This window comes from Amia ocellicauda, chromosome 9 (genome assembly GCF_036373705.1).
Source record: "Amia ocellicauda isolate fAmiCal2 chromosome 9, fAmiCal2.hap1, whole genome shotgun sequence".
NCBI classification, from domain to species: domain Eukaryota; kingdom Metazoa; phylum Chordata; class Actinopteri; order Amiiformes; family Amiidae; genus Amia; species Amia ocellicauda.
In genome coordinates, this window is record NC_089858.1 from 25108812 (window position 1) to 25133093 (window position 24282).

Below are 24282 nucleotides of genomic sequence, written 5' to 3' on the forward strand. Positions count from 1 at the left end.
TATTATTATTATTATTTTTATTTCTTGGCAGACGCCCTTATCCAGGTATGTAACAATGTGTCAGCTGAGACACTGCCAAAGTACTTTTGGTTTCTTACCGTGATTTCCATGTGATCTGAACTTTCACACTCTGTCAGGTACAAGTTTATACAAATTATTTGTAACCTTTTTAGAATCCACTGGAGGCTGGCTAACATACATAACTGTGAAGGAACTGTACATCACAGGGATAATCAGTAACTGTGACATTTTTTGCAACTGCTTCAAGTGGTGTATATTGTCAACCAGACCAAATATTTAATCCTTATTTTTTCCCCTCATTTCCCCTTTACACAAACAAAATGAGCATTTACTCAAACAGTGAAGAGCTCCATGCTGACAATTTCAAGTACAGTGAGTTTTTTCCCCACTTCCTGCTCCGCCTGTTCAGCTGAAACAACTGTTCAAAGAGATTAAATCCCACTGATAATAAAATGCTCTTAAGAGTAGTAATTGATTCTGCTAGAAAGGAAAATGTTGATCTTATTTTATAGCCATCATAATGAGTTATGTAATGTGTGCTTGTGCAAGTTTAAATAAATATACAGTGTGTGTGTGTGTATATAAATAAAATGCAATGATTACAATACATTTTCCACCAATATTCTATTTCTGTATAGGGTTATTATATATAATTCATATTAAATTTCAGGGCCCACCTGAGACTGAGCAAAACACCTTAACATCATGGCCTAAACTTGCTGGGGTTACAAGAAGTCCATGCATGTACTCTTGTAATGTGCCAAATGTGCAAGGATCTCTGTGTTAATGCTAACAATGCATGTATTTGTTTATTATCTAGTTGTGAAATTCAGCACTCGGCGTCAATGACTGCTACTGCACCTTCTATTAGACTCGTTTGTTTCTGTCTATTTAAATACAGATCCCAGGCATGTGTGGAAAAGTGAGGAAACAAAGTGGTGCCATCTACTTTTGCCATCTACCATTTCTCAACACAAAGTACACCTGCAAAGAGAAAGATATGCAAAAAAAATACTGCCACTGTCAAACACAATGATGACACTTATTGAAAATGCTGTAAAGGGATAACGTATTTTAAAATTATGGCGAAAATAAAATTAATCATTCAATTATAGCAAAGGAGGTCTTATGTAGTAGAATAAGGATGTGCCATACAGCTTGGAATCACAAAATAATAAAATGAAGACAAGTATCTCATTTTATGGAATGACAACCATAAAATCAACTTTTATGCATTTTTTAAATTTTATTCCAGGAAAAAACAAAACAAGTCAACAGATCAAATAATTGTTTTTAACAAAAGAGCAATGAAAAACATCAATAAGTAAAGTTTCTTCTTTCCATACATTTTTCCTCTCAAATGAGTTCAGAAAACATACACACGAGCTAAACAAGAGAGACAAATTAAATGTGACCATACTAAGATGAAACAAACAAGAAGAAATTGGTTCAGAATTGTTGCACAATAAAGAGAAAGAAGGAAATACAACTGAAAAAGACACTAACAAGAGTAAATCACAATAAGCGATTCCTGATACACAGAATTATCTCATAAATGTTCCCGGATAGAAGTTCACTGAATAGCTGTTTAGGTGTGTCCTGCATCAGACATTATGAGAAGCTGAGCATTTGTATTCACCCGAGGTGCTGACATTTCCCCCCAGAAGATTTTCATCGTTGTGTCCAAAAAGTAATGGGTAGTTCCTTTTTGTTAAAGGTTACCTTATGTAAAAGTATTAACCAAATTCTGCTTTCAACCCTTAAATGAAGCACCTTTTTCACTGAAATGAAAAACACTGACTGGCCTCAAATAATGTTATAATATTAAAACCCAAGATGAAAACTCAGTAGTTAATGGACATAGAGGAGCATATGTGTTGTATGGAGTCCTGATAAGTGAAATCAGTGTTAAGTCTTAAAACAGTGTTAAATTATATATATATATAAAAAAAATGTATCAAATAGATATCTTCAATCGATATATCTAACATTTTCACGTGTATTTATAAAGCCTGAGTAAGACAGTAATATGCACTATTAAAATGCCACAGGTGAAATACTAATGCTTTATAAACACACTGCACACTCAGAGATTTCGTCTCCTTTGGGTGGGTTAGCTACTGCTGTTTTACATTATTTTATATATATGTAAATTTTAACAAATATCCACAACAAAGTAAATCTGCCATAAATGTTTTCGACAAAGTTCCTTTCAACTGAACTGATGTAGTGAGAAACAGATGCCACTTTTATGACATGGGTTTACTAACATGAAATTCGTTACAGCAGAGGTTACAGCGATACTCACAGCTGGAGCATGAAGATCTGTTATAACTCCAGATGCAGCGACTGAACCACATGCGGTTAGTCAAAACTGTACAAAGCGGCAACCCACCCTTTGTGCTGCACAGGAGAGTAACAACAAAACTGTAGCTGTGTAAGACAATATTATATATATGACATACATACACACACACTGGGATTATATATATTGGAAAGAAGATCTGAGACATTATCAAATACACATAGTCAATGGACACACATAATGAACAGTCCTAAAGATAACTTTTTCATAGAATACTTTCATAAATGCCCTTGAAATGCATTTATTCAGAGAAATTAAAAATACAGTCCCTAAAATAAATAACTAAATGTCCCTACAATATACCTTTACTTAGTAAATATAAATTAAACAACTCTAGATTAGTTTCTCATCTATTTGGTCTATGGAGATCGTAAAACATCAAATCTTCATGTTTTGAAGAAGACTCAGCCAAGTAGTCATTTATTTATCTATACATCTATATATATATATATATATATATATATATATATATATATATATATATATATATATATATATATCTATATCTATATCTATATCTCTATTACACACACACACACACACACACACACACACACACACACACACACAATTACGATTATTTTAGTCAAAACAATTGCTTCCACTATCTCCACAGAAACAGTGGAGAAAAACAATGAGACAATACACTGATCCATAAAACTTTATCTTATATGATTTTTAAATAATGCCCTTCTAACGGTGTCCGATGTTTTACTCTCCCCACCATTTCAAGGCTTTAGTCCCAAGTAGATAAAAGGCATCAGCATAAAGCATCTATAAAGGTTCCACAAGCCAAATCTCTATTATTTCTTACAGAAGGAACAAGAACCCCCCCACCCCACTCAAACCCATACCCGCACACTCCTACACCCTCAACTCTCCTTGAACTGTGCTTCATAAAGAAATATTTCACAAATTTTAGTTCTAATCAGTTAAAGGGTTAACGTGTCAAGTAGAAAAGTAAAAATGACCTTTTAAGTGTTCAGAATTTAGAACCCGGCACTGCCCAACCTAGCAAAAAAGTGACAAAAAATATGACTGAAACGGTAAACGCAAATAAAACATCTCACTGCAGGAATAAAATAAAATAAAACACTCATCAGTAACTTTAGTTAATCACAAAACAAAAACTCTTAGTTCTACTTCAAGCATTCCTTTGCGTTAGTATATAGTGCCACTTCTGCAATAGGTGGATGCTAAAAGGAGCCAAATAGTGTCACAATCATAAAAGTGTCCCTAACCCTAAAACCTAAGCTAACTAAAAAAATAAATTAAAAAATAGACATGAACAAAAGAGTTTGCATGCACATTAACTACAGACATGACTTATTTTTTTTGACAGTGACTGTTATCTGGCAAAACATTGGACTCTTCTCTGTAACACCCATTATACATTTTGCACATTGTTAATCTCTGAAGTCCCACTTCGAAGCTGGTGCGGGGCTTCCGTTCTCTAAACGCCGAAAACGTCTTTAATTCATAATCTGCAGGCCTCAATGATAGGCACCATTTCACACCTACTTTCTGCATTCAAGATTGTGTATCTAATAGGTTCTGACTCTGAATACACCATATTGAAGTGCTTCACCCCCTCCACCCTCAAATCCTTACAATTTCTGTGTCAAAATAAAATGTTTTTTTGTTTTTGTTTTTTTTTTACATTCACTGAAACATTTGCTCCTTCAATTAAAAAAAAAAAAAAAAAAAAAAAAAAATTGAAAGTCCATCCTGAAACAATGCAGGATTCCATCAGTTTGTAGTAAAAGCACCAACATGAGTAAGAAGTCTGACTTAGCTGGAAAAGACCAAACAAACAATAATACAGTATACTCTCTCACATGAAACATACTTATAATATGATTGAGAAAGGTGAACTTTAAACTGAGGTAAGGAATTTCATTATAGGTAACAGTATTTTACAGTATGTCTAAACTAAAAACTGAATACGTCTGGGCTCTGTATATACAAGGCACAGAAAACTGGTGCAAATACAAAGTTTTCTACAGAGGACAAACTAAAGCAAACAAGATTCATTTTACTGCACACGGAACTTGGGTAAAGTTTAAACCTCTGACATGAAACAACTGCCCCAGCCTCTTAATTTGGCAAAAGGCTGGACATATTCCTTTCTATTCTGAAGTCATTTGAACAGCTGTATAAAACATTGGAGAGCACTTGCAAACAGAGAGGTCTAGAAATCTTGCCGGATCTCTACATTTGCCATCGCAACCTATGTTTCACTCCAGGGAGCGACGATGTTAACGCTGCATTACAATTTCATAATCTGTTCAAGTCTGAGACATGGTGTCACTGTGGAACTAATCAAAACTGAAACTGAGGAGGTTTCTTACAAAAAAAAAAAAATATATATATATATATATTTATATACACAGTCCCATTTAATGTATTCATTCATAGATTTGAATTTGACTACTGTTACACCAGGAGGATTCTTCAGATTTGTACTGCCCTTCTTCCGATGTGAAACAAAATCCCATTTGGTGTGGTACTCCCAGTGTGAACTGCACTGTTTTTAGATTGTTAATTGAGATTAAAAAAACAAACATCTATTTGACCAGCATCTTAAACTGAAGGCAGAAGCTAAATTACCTTGAGTTTCACAATAGATATTTCAGAAGCGGCCAATGCACTGATCCAGCAAAGAAGTGCCGGGTGTATTTGTTCGGACATTCAATTAGATCAACTGCACTGCAGACCGCACTGAAAAATACCAATTGCTAATCAGTGCTATATTTCTGGTAGACCGTTCCGAAAGATTTAATGGCTTTTTACAGCGGAGTGCTTATTCAGAGTGTTTGACTTCAGAAGACTTCACAATGAATCTAAGGTAGAGCCTCAACCACTACACTTGGCGGCCCACTTTTCGCTATCCACGTACATTACACGACTATTTGACTGCGGTCAGTGATTGCCTTTTTTATATCTCTGACGTGTCGTAGATTTTAACAAGATACAGGATCGCTTAGGCTTCAGGCACATAGGTTGTCATCAGCATTAAGATTGTTATCACAATTTCCAAAGCTTTTTGTGTCCATTTGAAGCTTTCAATTGACAGTATCCGTGAACTGAGAAACAATTTAGATTGCAGGACAAAATGCACTTGTATTGTTTTGTCCCCTTTTTAGAACTTTCTCAGTTACCATGCGTTAGGAAGCATACAAATGACAGCCATTATTATGAGGCACAAAAAGCTGTGAAAAAAGTCTTAGTAGAAAACTTACAAAATAAACACATACTGCGGACCATTAACTATATTGTAAAAGCATGGCTGGAAATGACCAATATTTTAGATATTTAACATATTTGGATCCTGTGTGAGCTGAGATTAGCCCAGTACTGACCATCTGCTTACCCCATCTTCCCACCCCCTTCCAAAACATTTCATAATGCACCCCCCCACAGTAATAACTAATTTCTCTGCTAAGGTTGTGTCTGATTTCAGCCATAGATTAAGTGGTTCTTGGAGTTCGCCCATTTTAAGCCTGTTCCAGTGTTTCCTTTATGATGCAGTGGGTTAAACGTTGGGAGCAAGTCATTGTGCGCATTGCTAACCAGAAGGTTGATACTGCTCACTGTTGGGGCACTACTTCCAGCATCTTCTGGCATAAAACAGTCGATGAAACTGAGAGAAAACATGAAATAAGAACAAAAATATAATTTAGACGTATATTAACATATATAAACAGAATATAGGTATGCTGGCGCAGCACTGCTGCCTCTCAGATCCTGGGACACAGGTTTACTTGGCATGTTTGTGTAGAGTTTGCATGTTCTGCCTGTGGCTGTGGTGGTTTCCATCAGGTGCTCAAGCATCTCCTCACATTGGCTACTCTTAATTAAGTATGTGTGTTGGTAATTAAGTATGTGTGTTAAGAATCTGGTCAAAGGCAATACTCTACCCTGACAGCTAAAGGAGATGTGTTGTTTTATTCATCCACATCCAAATATTTTACCATTAAATTAAAATAACGTGTGGAAAAAGGGCCAAAGGGACTACATTGTGCATGGATCATTTCCCTTTCAATTAGTGCAGCTTCAACCACCCATTTAGATAAGCCCAACATGTCTGCATCTGAGACCCCAATGTGTTCAGTTATTGCATCAATTGAGGATATCTAATTAAAGAACAATGGAAGGAAGTACTTACAGATGATCTGTAGAACCCATTTGGGCTTGTTTGTCCACCACACCCCGAAGAAGTAGACAGGGACTCCTGTGAGGATGATGATGAAGCCGATGGCACACTCCACTGGGGTCTTCCAGATGGAGACCACGATGAGGAACACACAGGCCAGGACAAAGCTGATTGGGAGCAGTATATTGACCTGGGACAGCAGAGAAACACGTCCAACAATGTTTTAGCAATTTAGCCCCATTAATCCTCTCTTAATTCAGAGGTCAAAGACAATTTTTTTTGTGCTTACAAAAGCAGTGTGTAGGAACCAGCTGCGGCAACACGCATGCTTGTGTGTTTACAGACCAGTATGTTAACTTGGAAGGATGTTGTACGACAGTGAAAGTGGAGCGTTTTAGATTCTGACTCCAAGATTAATTTCCTGCCCTGTTTCACTCACTCTTGCCTCGTGTGACCTCCCAGCCTGTACAAAACCAAGCTGGAAGATATCTTCAGGTTCCTGGTTGGCAGAGCAGCAGCCTATTAACAAAAAGTGGCAATATTCCACCCCCACCCCCCATTCTTACATGGGGTGACTAAACCCCCCCCGCCAAAAGCGAAAAAAAAACGATCCAGCAACAGAAGTCTATCTCAACATTGCCAGCAGGCTCGTGTCCAATGAATATGAATGTTAATGACTAGAATATTAATTTGTACTACCAGAAAAAGCAAGCAAGCAAACAAACAAACAAACAAAAACAAAAACATAAGGTTCTGCTTTTTCCGAAGACATGCAGTAGTGATAGCAGTACTCGTTGGGTACCGATTCCTTTGTTTTATTATTATTCATTAATCAATGACTATATCAAAGGAAGTAACAGTAATACTGTACTTCACTACTTTCTGGAACAAAGCCGTTTCTATTCAATACTGGACTGAACTACTCGGACGAACAAAGCTCTCCTTTGTGCACAGTTCCCGTTGATCCCATTGCGCTGCTCATACACCGCCTCTGGTCTAAACAGGCAGAGTTGATCTAAGGGCTACACTGTTCCCGTCTTAATGCGCTGGCGGCAGGATATGCTGAACTCAATAATAATGTGTACAATGCGTATATGCATCCATTCATTCATTTATTTTGTGATGCAGTTGAAAACTAGGAGAACCAGTTAATAAATGCCCATCATAAATCAGAACATGTTCATCAGCTTCCTATTTGTTCTACTTGGCCACCTATATAACAACTCCTAGTGTATTGTAATGTCAGCAGGGTAGCCTTGGTTCGAAGTTGTATTCAGTTTAGGAAAATGCAGATACTCTACTTTCAGTTGTGCTTTTCACAGGGCCTACTGCCACTAGCACACTGATCTCGAGGAGTTAGCTGGGACTTATGTTGGCCCTAAGATATGCACATACAGCATCTGCAGTGTCTTTAAGCACACTCTTGACTTTTTCATTACGTCACACATAAATATTCATTGGTCCGCTGCTGAACGGCCGGCCTGCAACTCACCTTGATGGGTCTCTCCAGCTCGGGTTTCTTATAGCGCAGCCACATCATGCCGATGATTGCCATGGCGATGCACAGCCAGTTGAAGAAGCTGAAGAAGTTGATGACAGAGAAGATGTCGTTGGAGAAAGCATAGAGGAGAGTCATGAGGCACTGTAGAAAGAGAGAGGGGAAAACATATGAATACTAGCAGTCAATACAGAGATTATTATGCCACAGCAAATTTACAAATGTAAGGGTAGACGATATTGCACAACAAATATATGCCGGTTTTCTAAAAGTAATAGGCGTTATACAGTATGTCACGATATATATAAACTCAAATTTGACATGTTCAATCCTTTTGCCGTCACGGCTCTCAAAACAATTAATAAATTATGGTTCTTTGCTCTGCATCTGTTGTTTTGAATGCAATAAACCCGCACCACTGAAGATGCTCCTTTCTTAGTGATGAGTTAATCTTTTGCTCTTTCCGCATTCACTTCAAAGACGCCATCACTACTAGAGTGCAAAACTAACACAGCCACGGTGTGAAGATCCTCACTGGTTAATTGGGGAGGGGTCTGTAGTGGGAACTTTTTTACATTTTTTTCTTGATATTCTTTATATTGTTAATGGTTTCAGGTTGTAACTTCTGTTTAGTCTATAAAGCAATCATTAGTTTGTATTTAATCCTTTCTGGGGGCTACTTTAATTATTCGTTTCTTGGATTGTATACTATTGTCTTTAGGCGATTCAATCAGCTACTACAATATAAAGGTTGTGTTTTGGGGCACAGGTATTTGGCTTAGAACAATGTCTTTGATAACATCTGCTGCCTGAACAATACTGACCAGCACCAATCAACACAAACAACAACAGCAATAAACTCAGGCCTATGTTACTTACTTAGAGATGTTTTATATAAACTAAGTATTTTTAAATAAAAAATGAAAAATAATGTAGTGACAAATGACTGAGCACAGGGGGAGAAACTAAACCGATGTTTGAATTTAATATATAATATCTCAGGAGAAATGGCCAAGAGAGGAGATACGTACTGTGAAAATCAAGGAGGGCAATGGAGTGAGCAGGGTGGGGTGAATCATGGACAGGAGGCTGGGTAAGTGGCCTTCTCGTGAGCCCACAAAGAACAGCCTGAAAGCAAGAAAAGACATTGGTTATTAGGCCTTGTAAGCACACCATGACACCCCAACAACACCCCCCCGCATTCCCACTGTAACACAGCTTGCCCACCTTGGCCCTCAGCACTCTGCTTTATTTCCAGATAAACACAGAAGCCTGTTTTGTTTGGGGTAGAGAGAGGATATCTCATGGCTTAAACCATGACCAGTGAAAGGAGCTGTTGAGAACTAGAAGACTAAGATGTTGTTAAGGTGTCCCACACTTACTTGGAAACACATTTTGAAATGTCAAAAATCTGCAGATGCGCACAATAAAACGTTCTCTGAAGGTCAGCGGTTTGTGAACAGACGGGGTAAAGAGAGAAGAATTTACAAAAATCATACAATATGACCATACATCTTGTGATTTGCTCACGGCAGCTTGGCTCCTAATGGAAGCTTTTTTTGAAGAGCAGCACTCGTGTTAAATGGTTGCATTCTTGTGATTCAGAGGAGCTGTTACATAAGAGCTGCTGACTGAACATGCCTGGCCTTCCTCTAGCAGCGCGGAGGGAGCGGCAGTGGCAGGTATTGAGGTTAATACGGTTATATCACCTCTATTGTGAAAACACATGCATGAGTAATTATATAATCTTCTTCAGGATACAGATTAAGAGAGCTGGTGGTTTTAGGTGTCTAGGGCTCCTGGCATAACATTTAGAAAAAAGGGAACTAAAAAGGACCTTAAAGCACATGTGCACTTGTGGAGTGTGCGAGTATATCAACAAGAAAATAGCCTTGTTGTGGCAGTCATACTATTTTAGCAACCACTTTGCTTAATTGAGGATCTAATAACCACAAACTGTGCCGTCTTTGGACATCTATTGTTGTTTGTTGATAAAGCTGATTTAGCATGACCAGTGGATTTGGGCCGGGAGTGCAGACTCTTAAGTGGCACTTGATCCCCGAGGCCGGTAGCGTTTGTGCTCTTACCTGGAGGAGGTGAAGAGAGACCCGTTTACAGAGCCAAAACACGAGAGGCCTACGAACACAGGGATGATCCAGGACATTACACCAAGGTGGTGGTTCCCAAAATCCTGAAGAGGGAAGGATTTATTATTATTTAAACAATGAAATGTAACGCACACAAACATTTTTTTTGCCAAATGACTAAATCAAAATAAATAAAATTCAATAAATACCAACTCACTGAATACTAGAAAATAAAAACAGTTTCCGTCTCTGCCATTTATTTCCTCTAACTGTAACTCTTGTTGCCAGATGTGTACAGTCTTGAGTAGCTGCAGAGGGCTGGTTTTCCCCAATAAAGACAAGCTGATACTCGTATAACTGAAAACAGATCTGTGTGATGGGCCACTGCTGAAGGCACCATTATCTTATGGTCTATTCGAGATCAATGGGAGCCTGGCTTTCTGCACTGAGATTCACAGGAATTCAAGCATTCATTTATGGAAGACCATCTCAAAATCAAAGTCCTGTAGTTAAAGGGGAGGAAGGTGAAAGTGAATTTGAGTTTCACTCACCACAGCCACGGCCTCAGAGTTGAGCATGTCCTCCGGGTTCAGAGTGGTGAAGTAGGCCAGGTTTGTCAGCACATAGACAATGGTCACAATGGGCAGGGAGATGATGATAGCACGAGGCAGGTTTCTAGAACAACAAAACAGTGAATTAACCCATTGCATAAAAAGAAAAACAATACAACCAAATGGTAGAGGTTGGCTCTAAGGCCTTCTCAGTTTACATTAACCATCAGGAGACATTCAACGCAGATTGAAATGATGCACAAAAGCTTCTGCCATGTTTTTGCATCTAGGAAATCAGTGAAAGACTTCCGCTGATTGTGGATCCCACTAGCTGGCCACTAATCAGCCCAGAGAAACCACAAGCTGCTCTCTGTAAAAGAAACAGAAACTACTGACATAAGCTAGGCCTGGGCTTTCTTGTGGCTTCAGTTTCCCTCCTGTCCCTGTGTATATTTATTTTCCTTCCTACTTTTAAATTCAAAACTATATTTTAATGTGAAAGCAAATGACAATAACATTTTTCAGAATACTCCAAGATCTTTGTAATTGAATATCATTACAGAAAAGGCAATGCACATTTAGGCGCGAGAAAAAGGAAAAAGAAAAAAACACTACTTACTTGAATGGTTCGATCATTTCTTCCGTGACAAAATTCAAATAATTCCTAAGAACAGGACGACAGATATATAAATATGGTTAGGCTTTTTTTTAAAGAATCTTTGGCCATTATTTTGGGTAATGTGGAAAGAATAAAATATGCATTTCTATCCATTGTCTGCAAACGTAAAATACAGTGAGCGAGAAGTGTTGAAATCTTAAAACAAGATGGAATGATAGCCCAGAATGCGATGTAAAGAGTCTACACCATGGAGGGCAATTGTTCCAGCCCACACACTGCAATTTGACTATCAGTGCATCACTGTTACAGGAGTCTGAGCCCTGCGAATCAATCTAACCATCTCTGTATTTTATGGATAGTTTACAATATGTGACAGTAAATTGTGTTTTTTTTTTCACTGAATGCACAAAACAAGAGATCAGGGTGGGCAAACATCACCACTTTACATAATTTCCAACAACCGAGCCAGATTTGTGTAGGATGATGACTTGGGAGTAAAAATGTGTGCCTTACCAGCCTCCGTATGCAAACAATCCACTGTAGAGAGCCAGACCGATTTTCCCTATATCAGTATTGGTGCCCTTGAAGGAATTTTCTGGCAGGAGATACTCAATGTCACCTGTGAGATTAAAGCAAAATACAAAGCATAATTAGATACAGCAGATTCATTTATGGAGTCTGGGAAGGGACATAAGAGAAAATATGAATATCTAGTGGTAACGATTTAATACCTCATGGGAATGATTTATTATTTCTAGACATGCACACAATGCTGTCATAAGGAAGAATTACGACATTTTGTACGGTTTCTACAAGTATGGATGGATCACGCACACAACTAGATTAGGTACTTATCATTCCAACAAAATATGTATTTTCCCACTTATATCCGTTCCCTTCATTTGATATCGGTGCAGGTTATCAGTTTTTTTTTTAAATGGTATACTGTGGCAGTGTAGTCACTACAGTCTCCTCCCTGCTTTCTCTCAGGCTGAAGCCCCCTTTCTTGAAGGCAGTGGTCCCCAAAATTGTTTGCATTGTGGCCCCAGCAGTTTATGTTGATAAAGAATCACAGACCACCACAATATGAACTATACAGTCAACAAACATTTTATTGCATATAAAAAGGTCACATCCATAAAACAAACCATACCAATACAGATCAATGCATGTTGAATTATTGTATGGATATTCTGATGGATTTGTTTCTGTGGATTTGAGATGGATGGACAAGATATGCTGGGGATGAGTAACAGCAACCACTGTTTTGGAACTGCTAGTCTAAGGTTCTCAAATTATTATTATTGAGGGAAGCAGCTTTGGTTTGTAGGAATCCCACTCGCTTGGAAAGAGACATCCTGAATCACACAATCTTCCAGCTGGTTGCCAGTAAGCTAAACAAAAGATTGATAATATAAATAGTTTTTAAAATAAACCATTCCTTAAAACCACATATTAAACACCAGTCCAGAAAATCAGTTTGACCCCACAGTCTCTGATTGTATGGTCAGAAAAGATCACTCCCTCCAATTATAGAATGTGTTTTTTCCTTAAAAATTTTCAGTTTAAGTCTGGATTTATTTATTTTTTAACCCCCCCCCCCCCCAAGTATTTCTCTTCTTAGCGGGGTAAACATCATATACTGCAAAAAAGCTTTATCAATGCGTATATTACAGACATGAGCAAGAATGGCAGAAATCTATTACATTTAATCATTTGAATAATCAAACAAACTCTTTTCTGCATTTCTACATCTTCTCAATGATTATTTACACTGCAAATAAACTTCCCTGCTGCTAAAAGTTACTATTTCACACTTTTGGTTTACCAAAGGGCTACAGAGCTGTGTTATAAAATGACAGTGCATAAACACTCCTCGCACACGGCCCAAACATCCCCGGACCTACCAGCTTTGAAATATGAAAAATAGTAAGGCACACTTCAGAGATTAAGGACAGTCGGGAAATTGAGTCAGGCCCTGTGACTTGCACACGGCAGCTCATTGTAATAAGGCCGGGAGCTGTAGGCAGAATGAAAGCTCAGAGGTTGCACCGTTTGCCTCAGTCCTGCCTCCCATAACCTCTCGCATGGAAAACTTCCCTCTCACACAGACCCGATAACGACTACGTTAAGCAACCTGCACATTTCTTTCTAATGACAGAATAACAGTTTATGAGTGCAAACAATATGGCAGGAATGCATTTGCCTCCCAAACACCAGAATTCTGGGAATAAGCTCCCCTCTCAAGATCAACTCAATAATATTCAGTATTAGACATATGTTAAAAGCACTGCAGGAGAACAAGATTAGCCACAGCTTCGTCCATTAGAAATGAGGTGTAAAAAGAAACACTCCTATGTGTGCCGTACCAGAGAGGAGTTTGGAGTCATATGTCTTCAGCTTAGTGCTGAATAAGGCTGCTGAATTAACCTGCCCTTTCAAAATGACTGAGCAATGAACCTAGCTTGAGGAATTTGCCCACTTCCAAACTGGGTTCACAGAGTTCTCCCTGCCACTAAAACCTACATTTCCTATGTCAGTAAGAATCGAATCAGACTCTCTCTACAGCTACTCATAGTGGGGACCAAACCCCGGTCTAGGATTCTCATGGGACTGTAAATTCCATATTTACAAGGAATGTTCATCCAACATAAGACACCATGCTGGTTTGAACTGTTCTGCCTCCTTCCTTGACTTCAGATGAGTTTCTTTGAGCTGCACTCAGGATTTTCTCAGCAAGCGTTAACTTCACAGGAGCTACATCCTTCACAATCAACACTTTCTGAAAGTTTCACAATCCAATGACCATCATGTGACAGTCTGGGGTCAGGCCCCCCCCTAATCTTCCCTAAAGCTCCATCACATGACGATCACTGGTATAAAATAAAACAAAAAAACACTGTGTACAGAACAATAGTTTTCATATTCAAAACTAAGCACATTGCCTCTTTTCAGTTTTGGAAAAAGCCAAAAAGCCAGTTAAGTCATATTTGTAATACACAGAATGGCATGTCAATGTATAATAATATATTTGAAAAATTACAGATGCCCTTTGAATTTCCGCAAAGAGAATGATCCAGTTCTTGTCAGTAAAGACCATTTTATACAGAGAGATAAAGTTCCGTAGCTACCATAGATCTACGGTCATGTGTGGGAGGTGGGGAATACAGTTACTTTAGATTTTTTTAAGTTGTAAAACAGAATAGAAAAGCTGTATTATATGTACAATGGCTTCAACAATTTCCATATGCAAAGGCATAACAAAAATCCAAAGTAACCTTTACATGGCATGACGTTGACCTTCCAAATAATCTGCTGGTCATGGAATACAGAGAAACACAGTAATTTAGATGTGCAGGATAGAACGACAAGTTACAATCAATAGACAAGAAGGGAGTGACACTCAGACACACACGGACACTATGGGCCAGATTAAATAAAAACTTTGACCCACCCGCCAATAGAAAACTACAAACCTGTACATCCTATCGGTTAAATTTACGATTAGAAGAAAGTGGCATCTTACTAAAAATGAAGCTGCAACAGAGTACAGTTCTGTAATTTTCTATTAGCGGGTGGGTCAAAGTTTTGATTTAATCCGGCCCTATGAAACTATGAAGTCTCATTTGTGTCTGTGTAAAATGGAATACCCAGGTTAACCCTTTGCCCTTCAAAGAATTAATTAAATCTAATTGCTGTGGGAACAGTGAACATAATCACAAGGCACAGATTTTAATTAACCGAAAAACTAAATGGAATGTTTGTGTCCAAAAGGATTTTTTTAACATGATTGTTACCACAACATAAAATAAAAAAAGCTCTTTTAGCAAGCAGCATAACTGTATGAAGGCTAGTCCATAAAGTTCCCTTTGGCTTCACAAATTTCAAACAGATAGTAACTCACACATTTCATAGAATTTTATTTCAAGCATGAACGCACCAACTGTCTAGGTGTGCCCATGACTGTACAAATCATTCTGCTAGTTTAGGGGCCTTAATTTGTCACCCTTCTGAGGGCACTGCATGTCACTGTCCTGTTATAGCTGTGGATTCTGTTGTCCCTCAATCTGTTGGGTGTGCACCAGAAGAATAAACATTCACATTTACACTTCACATTTGTCACTCCCACCTCGACCCTCACCAGGACAAGCGGTGTAGAAAATGGATGGATGGATTTGTCACTCCCCCACACCCCCAAATAAAAAAAGGTAAAAATCAAAAAAGTGAAAGCTAATTAAACTCCACAACATACCTGTCCTGCTGAGCGAGAATAAACGTGGAGTATTTAGCAAAAATAAAGAGCAGGCCAGGTCCTTTCAACTTTAATTTCCTTTTTAATTCCATCTGTAGCACCCCTACTGCCTAATCCTGTAAACTCCACGGGCTTGTTCTTGGAAGATTCCTTTTTCAATGACTATGCAAGGCGCGAGGCTGGCACTCGCAATCCCTTTCCGCTCACGCCCGCTTGCCCGCTCCCTGGCACGCTGAGAAACCCGAGACTACTTAACCCCAGTGCCCTAATGGGGGGGAATATCAGACATGGAATTAGCAATAATGCCATTCTTCTGCCAGGCAGACTAATAAAGTAGTTACAGAGCTAATCTGGTGTGGTTAAGGAATACATGATTTTGATGTTTGAGATTACAAATACATTTAACAAACATGCTGCAATCGGAGGAACGGGGGAGAGAAGGCCTTCAGGGAGTTGCTGAAAATGCCATTCCTTGGAGACAAAAGCAGTGCCTTCTATTACACCCCACTGCAGTGTCTTCTTTCAAGATGCTGTTATGGAAATAGGGGGAGGAGAGAGGTAGGGTGATGTCCTTGTGCGATTGCTCAATCTTGGGGCTTTCTAAGAAGAATGTGCCTTGCAGCTCTTTTCTAAAAACTTCACAGCACTCCCCCAAACACCACAGTGCTAACATCTGCCCAAGCTGCTGTAGCCTCTTAGATTGAGCATAAGAGGGGAGAGATGGAAATGTCAGGGAAATTAATTAAAAAATAAAAATAAAAATGTAAACCTTCCAGAAAGTCCACAGTGGAAGCTCATCTGCTGTTACATTCAAGCTGCTGAATAATACAGATCATACTATAGGAGTGATAGGCACTGTACAGGACTGAAGAGATGTCACAGCAAGATAGTAAAGCAGACAAGATACCTCAGAGCCTTTGCTATACTCCAAGGTCAAATCCTTGCTGGTTTTAGTGAAGAAAAAGAAAGAAGAAAACATGTTTTTTTTTTTTAACCCAGGCCTGAAAGTACATAAAGAAGTGCTAGAGAAAAACAAATTAATGAATTGCAGCTTTTGCATACTACCAGTGATCTAGTGAAGCATATGGCCATGAATGCTGTCTAATAAGAATGCCAAGGTTGTACAAATCACACAGAAAGCAACAGAATCGAACATCTGGAGCATTCGAACAACCACAGGGTAGAAAGAGGTTTTGGGGAATCAAAACATTTAAGTTCTCGTTGTCTTTAGCTAAAGGGTACAAACTGCATTCGAATAAAATAAATACAACTGTCAGATAGAAGCGGACTCTGAAGCGTAATAGGTTTTGGTATGCTAGCTACCATCACAAAGTAACACACTGAAATGGTTTCTAAACTGATTCCATACATTAAGATAGTGAATGTAAGCTTTAAAAACTAGCTGTAGGTGGTGTAGGTGACACAGAAGAAGAAAGCAAATACGTTTTCAGTCTTTTTGCAACACGGGCTGGTCCACGGCTTCTTGTCAGAGAAGCACAGAGGAGCTGTATATCGCACCAGAAGAAAGAATGCAAAGTCAACCCGTTTGCATATATGATGTTGATGCAATTACTGGCATGAGTAGAGATGAAAATCAACTAATGAATTGAGTCCTTAAGACCGAGACCTTAACCTTACTTTAAAGTTAACCTATATTACTTGGTGTGTTTTGTGAAATAATATTAAAAATGTCATTCAGGAAAGTGGGTGGAGAATTTGTAGTGTACTTCTGAAGAGCTTCACCTTACCCACAGCATTTTTCCAGCACTCACAATTAAATGGGCCACAACTATATACCAGGACTCTTTAAGTACAATAGCTTTTTTTTTTTTAACTTGTGTGTGGTTATAAAGTAAAACCTTGTTTTGAAGTGTAGACGTCTCCCACTAAAAGCTGATTTGCATGACAGAAACAAATTTAAAGCAATTCCCTTTTAGACATTTTTATTTGTTTGTTTGTTTCTTTACAATTTGTTCTGACCTCAAAGAGGTTATAAATAATCCAATTGTAAACGCTGGCTGCACACTCGTTTACCGCAGTGACATTAAAAGACTATTGTTTTGAGGAAGGAAGGATGTGTGGTCTCTAAAATTAAACCTACACAAGGGGAAACAAAGAAGTTCAGTTTTGAGGAAATTCAAGTGCACGAGAGACATTAGGATTAGGGAAAATGGCATTATAAAATACAGCGCTGGATCTTCAGTGTTTATAAAGTGAGTAATCTGAGCCATTACTGACCAGAAGAGGTCATCAAATAAACAAATGTTTATTTTTAATGTCTTTTGAGTGATCGTAATAATCAGATTTTTAAAGCTTCACGTTCCAATTTTCTTGAAGTAGTTCTCACTGTAAGTCCCAATCAAGCAAAAGACAATGAAGTTAGGGGAGCAATAAATATATATAAGAAAGAAAATTTAATTTTGTAGCCGCACTCTCACTTATTAGTTATTTAGACCAGACTTTTATATATTATTACAGTTTCATTTTATTGAATAATTCACACTCACAACGCGTTTCGACACTGCTGTGTCTTCATCAGGTATATTTTTGTTTTTATTATTATTTATTTTCTTCTTTTCTGATAATGCTTTGGCAATACTAATGTATAACTGTCATGCCAATAAAGCAATTTGAATTTAAATCCACAAAAGCCATCTTGGTCACACAGCACAGACACCATCTTTAATGTCAAATCAAACCATGGCTGGTGTAGCCAATGCTCTCTGAGCAGCAAGCTGATAAAAGGACAATAATGACAATAACAATACGGTTGAGGAATAAAGTTTTATTCCTGTCAGATGGGTTTACTGGTTCTTGAGAACATGTGTTCCTGAGTAATTATGTTAACTTTTATTTTAGCTCCAGATTGTTCCAAAAATGTCCAAAGATATAAAAAAAGCTTCTTTGTGGAAAACAAGCGACCTGTCGCTGCCTATTTTCTGCATGGTGAAGTAAAGGAAGGGGAGAAAAAACAGCTTAAGCATTTTTCAAACAAGGAGAGGCATTAGACTCATTCAGACGCCCTCTGATAGGACCACAAAAGTGTTAAATCCCTTTCGTGTGGGCATGTTATTTTATGAATACATCCGTTAGCACACAAATGACTGCAGTCAGCAAACCCAAGTCAGAGAACGCTGGACCCAGAGGCGGGAGGTTATGAGAATGAAGTACCTTCACATCCACAAACCCCTGAGTTAGCAAGATTACTATAAACACTTTGGAGCTTGTGATTATCTCCCAAACAATGGGGCACTCAGTAATATCTATGGTCCTATTTCCACTACAGTAAGTATCCAACAATGGACTGAGGCCCTGGAATGCCAAGATAGTTTTTAACCCATAAGCCTTTTCAATTTCCCTGTGTGAATTCAGAAACCTGAGGCTCCCACTGGATTCAAAGTGGTACCGGAGCTAAAAACAAATGTGAGAGAGCGGTTGTACAAGGGGTAGCAGAGGAACCAGAGCCCTAAGTGTGACAAGTGTGGCTGAGTAAGCGAGGTGTTGTTACTAAACTTCCAAAAAGGCCACGAGCAAAATTCCACACCACAGGTGTTGAAAAAGTACTGTCTTTCTATCCTGTATGTTTTCAACAGAAGAGTACCTAGTTACATATACACTCACCTAAAGGATTATTAGGAACACCTGTTCAATTTCTCATTCATGCAATTATCTAACCAACCAATCACATGGCAGTTGCTTCAATGCATTTAGGGGTGTGGTCCTGGTCAAGACAATCTCCTGAACTCCAAACTGAATGTCTGAATGGGAAAGAAAGGTGATTTAAGCAATTTTGAGCGTGGCATGGTTGTTGGTGCCAGACGGGCCGGTCTGAGTATTTCACAATCTGCTCAGTTACTGGGATTTTCACGCACAACCATTTCTAGGGTTTACAAAGAATGGTGTGAAAAGGGAAAAACATCCAGTATGCGGCAGTCCTGTGGGCGAAAATGCCTTGTTGATGCTAGAGGTCAGAGGAGAATGGGCCGACTGATTCAAGCTGATAGAAGAGCAACTTTGACTGAAATAACCACTCGTTACAACCGAGGTATGCAGCAAAGCATTTGTGAAGCCACAACACGTACAACCTTGAGGCGGATGGGCTACAACAGCAGAAGACCCCACCGGGTACCACTCATCTCCACTACAAATAGGAAAAAGAGGCTACAATTTGCACAAGCTCACCAAAATTGGACAAAATTGGACTGGAAAAATGTTGCCTGGTCTGATGAGTCTCGATTTCTGTTGAGACATTCAGATAGTAGAGTCAGAATTTGGCGTAAACAGAATGAGAACATGGATCCATCATGCCTTGTTACCACTGTGCAGGCTGGTGGTGGTGGTGTAATGGTGTGGGGGATGTTTTCTTGGCACACTTTAGGCCCCTTAGTGCCAATTGGGCATCGTTTAAATGCCACGGCCTACCTGAGCATTGTTTCTGACCATGTCCATCCCTTTATGACCACCATGTACCCATCCTCTGATGGCTACTTCCAGCAGGATAATGCACCATGTCACAAAGGTCCAATCATTTCAAATTGGTTTCTTGAACATGACAATGAGTTCACTGTACTAAACTGGCCCCCACAGTCACCAGATCTCAACCCAATAGAGCATCTTTGGGATGTGGTGGAACGGGAGCTTCGTGCCCTGGATGTGCATCCCACAAATCTCCATCAACTGCAAGATGCTATCCTATCAATATGGGCCAACATTTCTAAAGAATGCTTTCAGCACCTTGTTGAATCAATGCCACATAGAATTAAGGCAGTTCTGAAGGCGAAAGGGGGTCAAACACAGTATTAGTATGGCGTTCCTAATAATCCTTTAGGTGAGTGTATGCTTTAAATTAAAGGAACAAACTAGAATCAGCAGTCTCCTGTTCCACTTTGAAACACAGTGCTAAGTAGTGTAGAGAAGACCGTGAACCCTCTCAAAGTGCTCTCACAGGCTCATGCCAGCGAGCACCTTTGCGAAGGGGCCCAGGTCACATGGTTGGCATTGATGTGGAAGGTGGCAGTGGGAAATCAATAAAAGAGGGACAGTTACTGGAGTAACAGCGAAACACTCCCTGCGCTGGCAGGCGAAGGAATAATCAATCAATCAATAAGACGCCACATTTCAGCAGTCATCGTCTGGGAGTCAAAGAGACAGAAAATCTGTGACAGAGACATCTTGGCTAGAGATTGACCTGACATGCTTCAGACTCCAAGTGAAACATAATTAAGACTCACTGAAGAACTTCTACAAAAAAAATGTCCAAGAAAACTACAACAAAAAAATGTTTTATATAAAAATGTATTGAGGAATTAGAGAGAACAAAGTGTATACTTCCCACACCATCCCTATTGCACGACACACTGCGTTTTGTGGGCACACCCTTTAGGTAATGTGAGAAATTAGGTCAAGACATCTGCTGAAAAGAGCACCGTTTCAGATCAGGTAATGCGAGGTGCTTGACTGTGGAATAAATCTGATTTAATGATCCACAAAAATGCAGGTTCATATATGTGTACAAGAAAAATTACATACATTATCACTTCTACCATTTTACCCGAGACTTAACTGTATTATGATTGCACTTTGTAATTGCTTTGAAAATGTTTCTTGTGAAAAATTTATTGTAATAAATAAGGAAAAATAATATATATATATATATATATATAACTCTCAAATGAAAGTGCTGAGAGGACAATACAATTAGTATAAATATTAATAAAAGTAAGATGAGTAAGATTGTGTTTAAAGATTGTTTTCCCCCCCAGAATTTAACTAGGCTGTTATTGTAGTAGATACAAAAAAAATCTCCAGGCAATCCTTTTATCCAACTGCAATGAGGAGTTTGTTGTTACAAACTGTCCTCGTAAGGCAGATATTGGGTGGGTAGCACACCTGCATCTGAGAGAAACAACACTGAAACTGACTAACCACCTACACATAACTTCGATTCCAAAACTAGTAAGGGTTACGAAAACGGATTCTCTTTGTTTGGCCAGGGTTCATAAAAGCTGTGCATTATTTAAACTGTGTCATCTCTTCAGAGACAGTGAGCCATTAATCTCCCAAACTGCATCATGCCAACATTACAATGAGGGTCTGCCAGCCACTGTGCTAATCTCATACTCTAACTGCAACCCTTTTGGGCCTGATTAGGCTTCTGGGAAAGCTTCAGAACAAAACCAGCTACTGTTCTAAACTTGAGCAATCAGCATGACTGATAAAACAGTAACAACCAGCCACCTGCCTTTTAAAGGCCTTTAAGGTCTTTGACCCAGATACAGCAGGTGAACAGACATTTGGTTATACAATCTAGTTTCATGTAAATGCAGTGTTCTATATGGCAAAATAATATTAAAAAATATGCCACATTCATTAGAGAAAAATGAAATAACCTGACCCGCAAAAATGTTTTGCATTTATTGTAACAGGCTGAGCTCATCCCAAAATCATTATCTGGTGTGAATGCACGGCATTCCAGCTCATCGGTTTCTCCTGAAATGGAGGTGTCCCATTATACTCTCTATCAAGGCCTACTGCACCACACACACTTTAATACATCACTCCTACTGGGCATCTTCTTGTCTATTGTATCACTGACCCCAGAAAGAGTGCAAGACAGAATGAGATCAGGCTCAGTACCTAGCACTGCACCAAGCCTTTGTATTAGCCGGTATTCACTCAACACTATTTTTATTAGAGCTGGGAATATAAAACAAATTCAACAGTTTTGGTATTCAAATTCTTGTATTCGTGGCTTGCATTTCCCTTCATGTGTCTTTTGTGCTTTGACTTCTTAATGAGAACTAAGTGTTCATGTGTTGCTGTGGTAATGTAGTGAAACGTAGTGAAAATGGCAGACTGGGAAGCGAAAAGGAGCAAGACCGAGGAGAATAGTGTTGGGGCTGGTGCCAGCAAATTCAGGACCGGACTCGAGCGTCGTGTGGAATATTTTCTAAAAGCCTACTTTTGCATAGCAACCTGGAATCATGCATTTGTTTCAGCCATTAGAGTTTATCAGCATTTAGGCAATCTATTTAAGATTCGTGCATAAAATATAAGGGGGATCGATTTACTTTGATGCATGCGTGTATAAGAACAAGAATGCCCCAAGAATAAGCAGGAACTAAAGACAGCTGCAGTGCAGGCCTGGCAGAGCATCACCAGGGAAGAAACCCAGCATCTGGTGATGTCTATGGGTTCCAGACTTCAGGCAGTCATTGACAACAAAGGATTTGCTACCAAGTATTGAAACTCACAATTTAATTAATGTTTATGTTAGTTTGTCCAATTGCTTTTGAGCCCCTAAAATTGGGGGGACCACATATAACAATGGGTGTAATTCCTACACCATTCACCCAATTTGGATGTAGCTACCCTCGAATTAAAGATGAATGTCTACAGTTAAAGCAGATCTTGATTGTTTCCTTTCAAAACCATTGTGGTGGCGTACAGAGTCAAAATTATGACAATCGTGTCTCTGTCCAAATATTTATGGACCTAACTATATGTGCATGAAGGCATCTTGTGGACAAGTCAAACATACGGGTGATACAGTGTTGCAACGTCTGTGTCGTAATCAACAATTTCTCACATACAGTCACACTGTGATGTGCAGTATAGATCTCTGGTGTCAAAATGTGTCATTGATGCTTGCAATTCTTCAAGAATAAAATAATATCGATTCAGCTACTAACAATAAATTCTGCTGGTCCTAGTTAGAGCAGATAGGTAAGGTGTATGTCTTGTTCACACAATGAATCAGTTACACTCATGTATATGTCTATGTTTACACTATATTATATTTTGTCATTATTGTGTATGATGCATGTTTAGATCTAATATTAACCTCAAAATGTAGGTCTAACAGAAAATTGGCTAAATTTTGATTTGCTTAAAACCTATTTATGTATTTTTTGTGTTAATGAGAAATTATTAATTGTACCTGTCAAATGCACATATTATTAATTGAAAACATATGTGCATTTGATAGTGTTAGGTCATTATAAAGAAACAGTCACTGTAGTTGTGCTGAAGTGCTGAATGCCACTTTCTTTATACTTAGATTTGTCTGGTTTGTTTGTTGTATAAAAACTACTACAATTAAAGTACAACTACTACTAATACTATGACTACTACTACTACCACCATTACTACTATGCAATGTCCACTTTCCTCTTTTTGTGTTTCGTAAGTTATTTGTATTTTATTTTATTTTATTTTTTTACATATACTTCTGCAACAAGATTTATATTATTTTACACAACTGCCTTTCATTGTCAGGTTTACATTTTAAGGTTTAAATATTTGATGTTACCTTATTGCAGAGTGAGAGCCTGCATCTTGCAAAACAAGATATTTGGAAGTTGCGAAATCCCCCAAACCTGAAAAACCACCTGTAATTCCTGTGTGTTGAGGGGTGGGGGGTTATAACTAAAGGTCAGACGACGCCTGGAACAAGCCTGGAACAAATTGAAATGCCACCTTTAAAAAATTAGCAAAAGTGTCAATTTCATAGTACAGAACAATGAATACTCCATCAAACCAACAGGGACCCGGATGTCTACTTTGCGATTGGCAGGTGGGCCAATGTTTTGATCTGGGCTTCTGTGGACTTCTGGAAACAGGTCGGTCTTCTGTGTGAAATATCCCTTCCTTTTTGTATTACACCCAGTGTGTGCACTAAATATTAAATAATCTCTAGGAAGGTGTAGCTCTCTTACATAAATGGTTAAATGA

The 24282-nt window shown here is 38.6% G+C and overlaps 1 protein-coding gene across 1 annotated transcript in view; it reads right to left on the bottom strand.

The window, feature by feature from the left end:
• Positions 1–1247: 1247 nt before the first annotated feature.
• Positions 1248–24282, bottom strand: part of slc7a5 (solute carrier family 7 member 5) — a 33308-nt gene continuing 10273 nt past the window's right edge. The window contains exons 3-10 of the mRNA XM_066713831.1: positions 11811–11916; positions 11298–11342; positions 10679–10802; positions 10128–10231; positions 9072–9168; positions 8035–8184; positions 6555–6732; positions 1248–6029 (exon numbers count right to left, since the gene is read on the bottom strand). Of these exons, the coding sequence (XP_066569928.1) occupies positions 5977–6029; positions 6555–6732; positions 8035–8184; positions 9072–9168; positions 10128–10231; positions 10679–10802; positions 11298–11342; positions 11811–11916 (857 nt within the window). The 3' untranslated portion in view covers positions 1248–5976. The remainder of the gene's footprint in view (positions 6030–6554; positions 6733–8034; positions 8185–9071; positions 9169–10127; positions 10232–10678; positions 10803–11297; positions 11343–11810; positions 11917–24282) is intronic.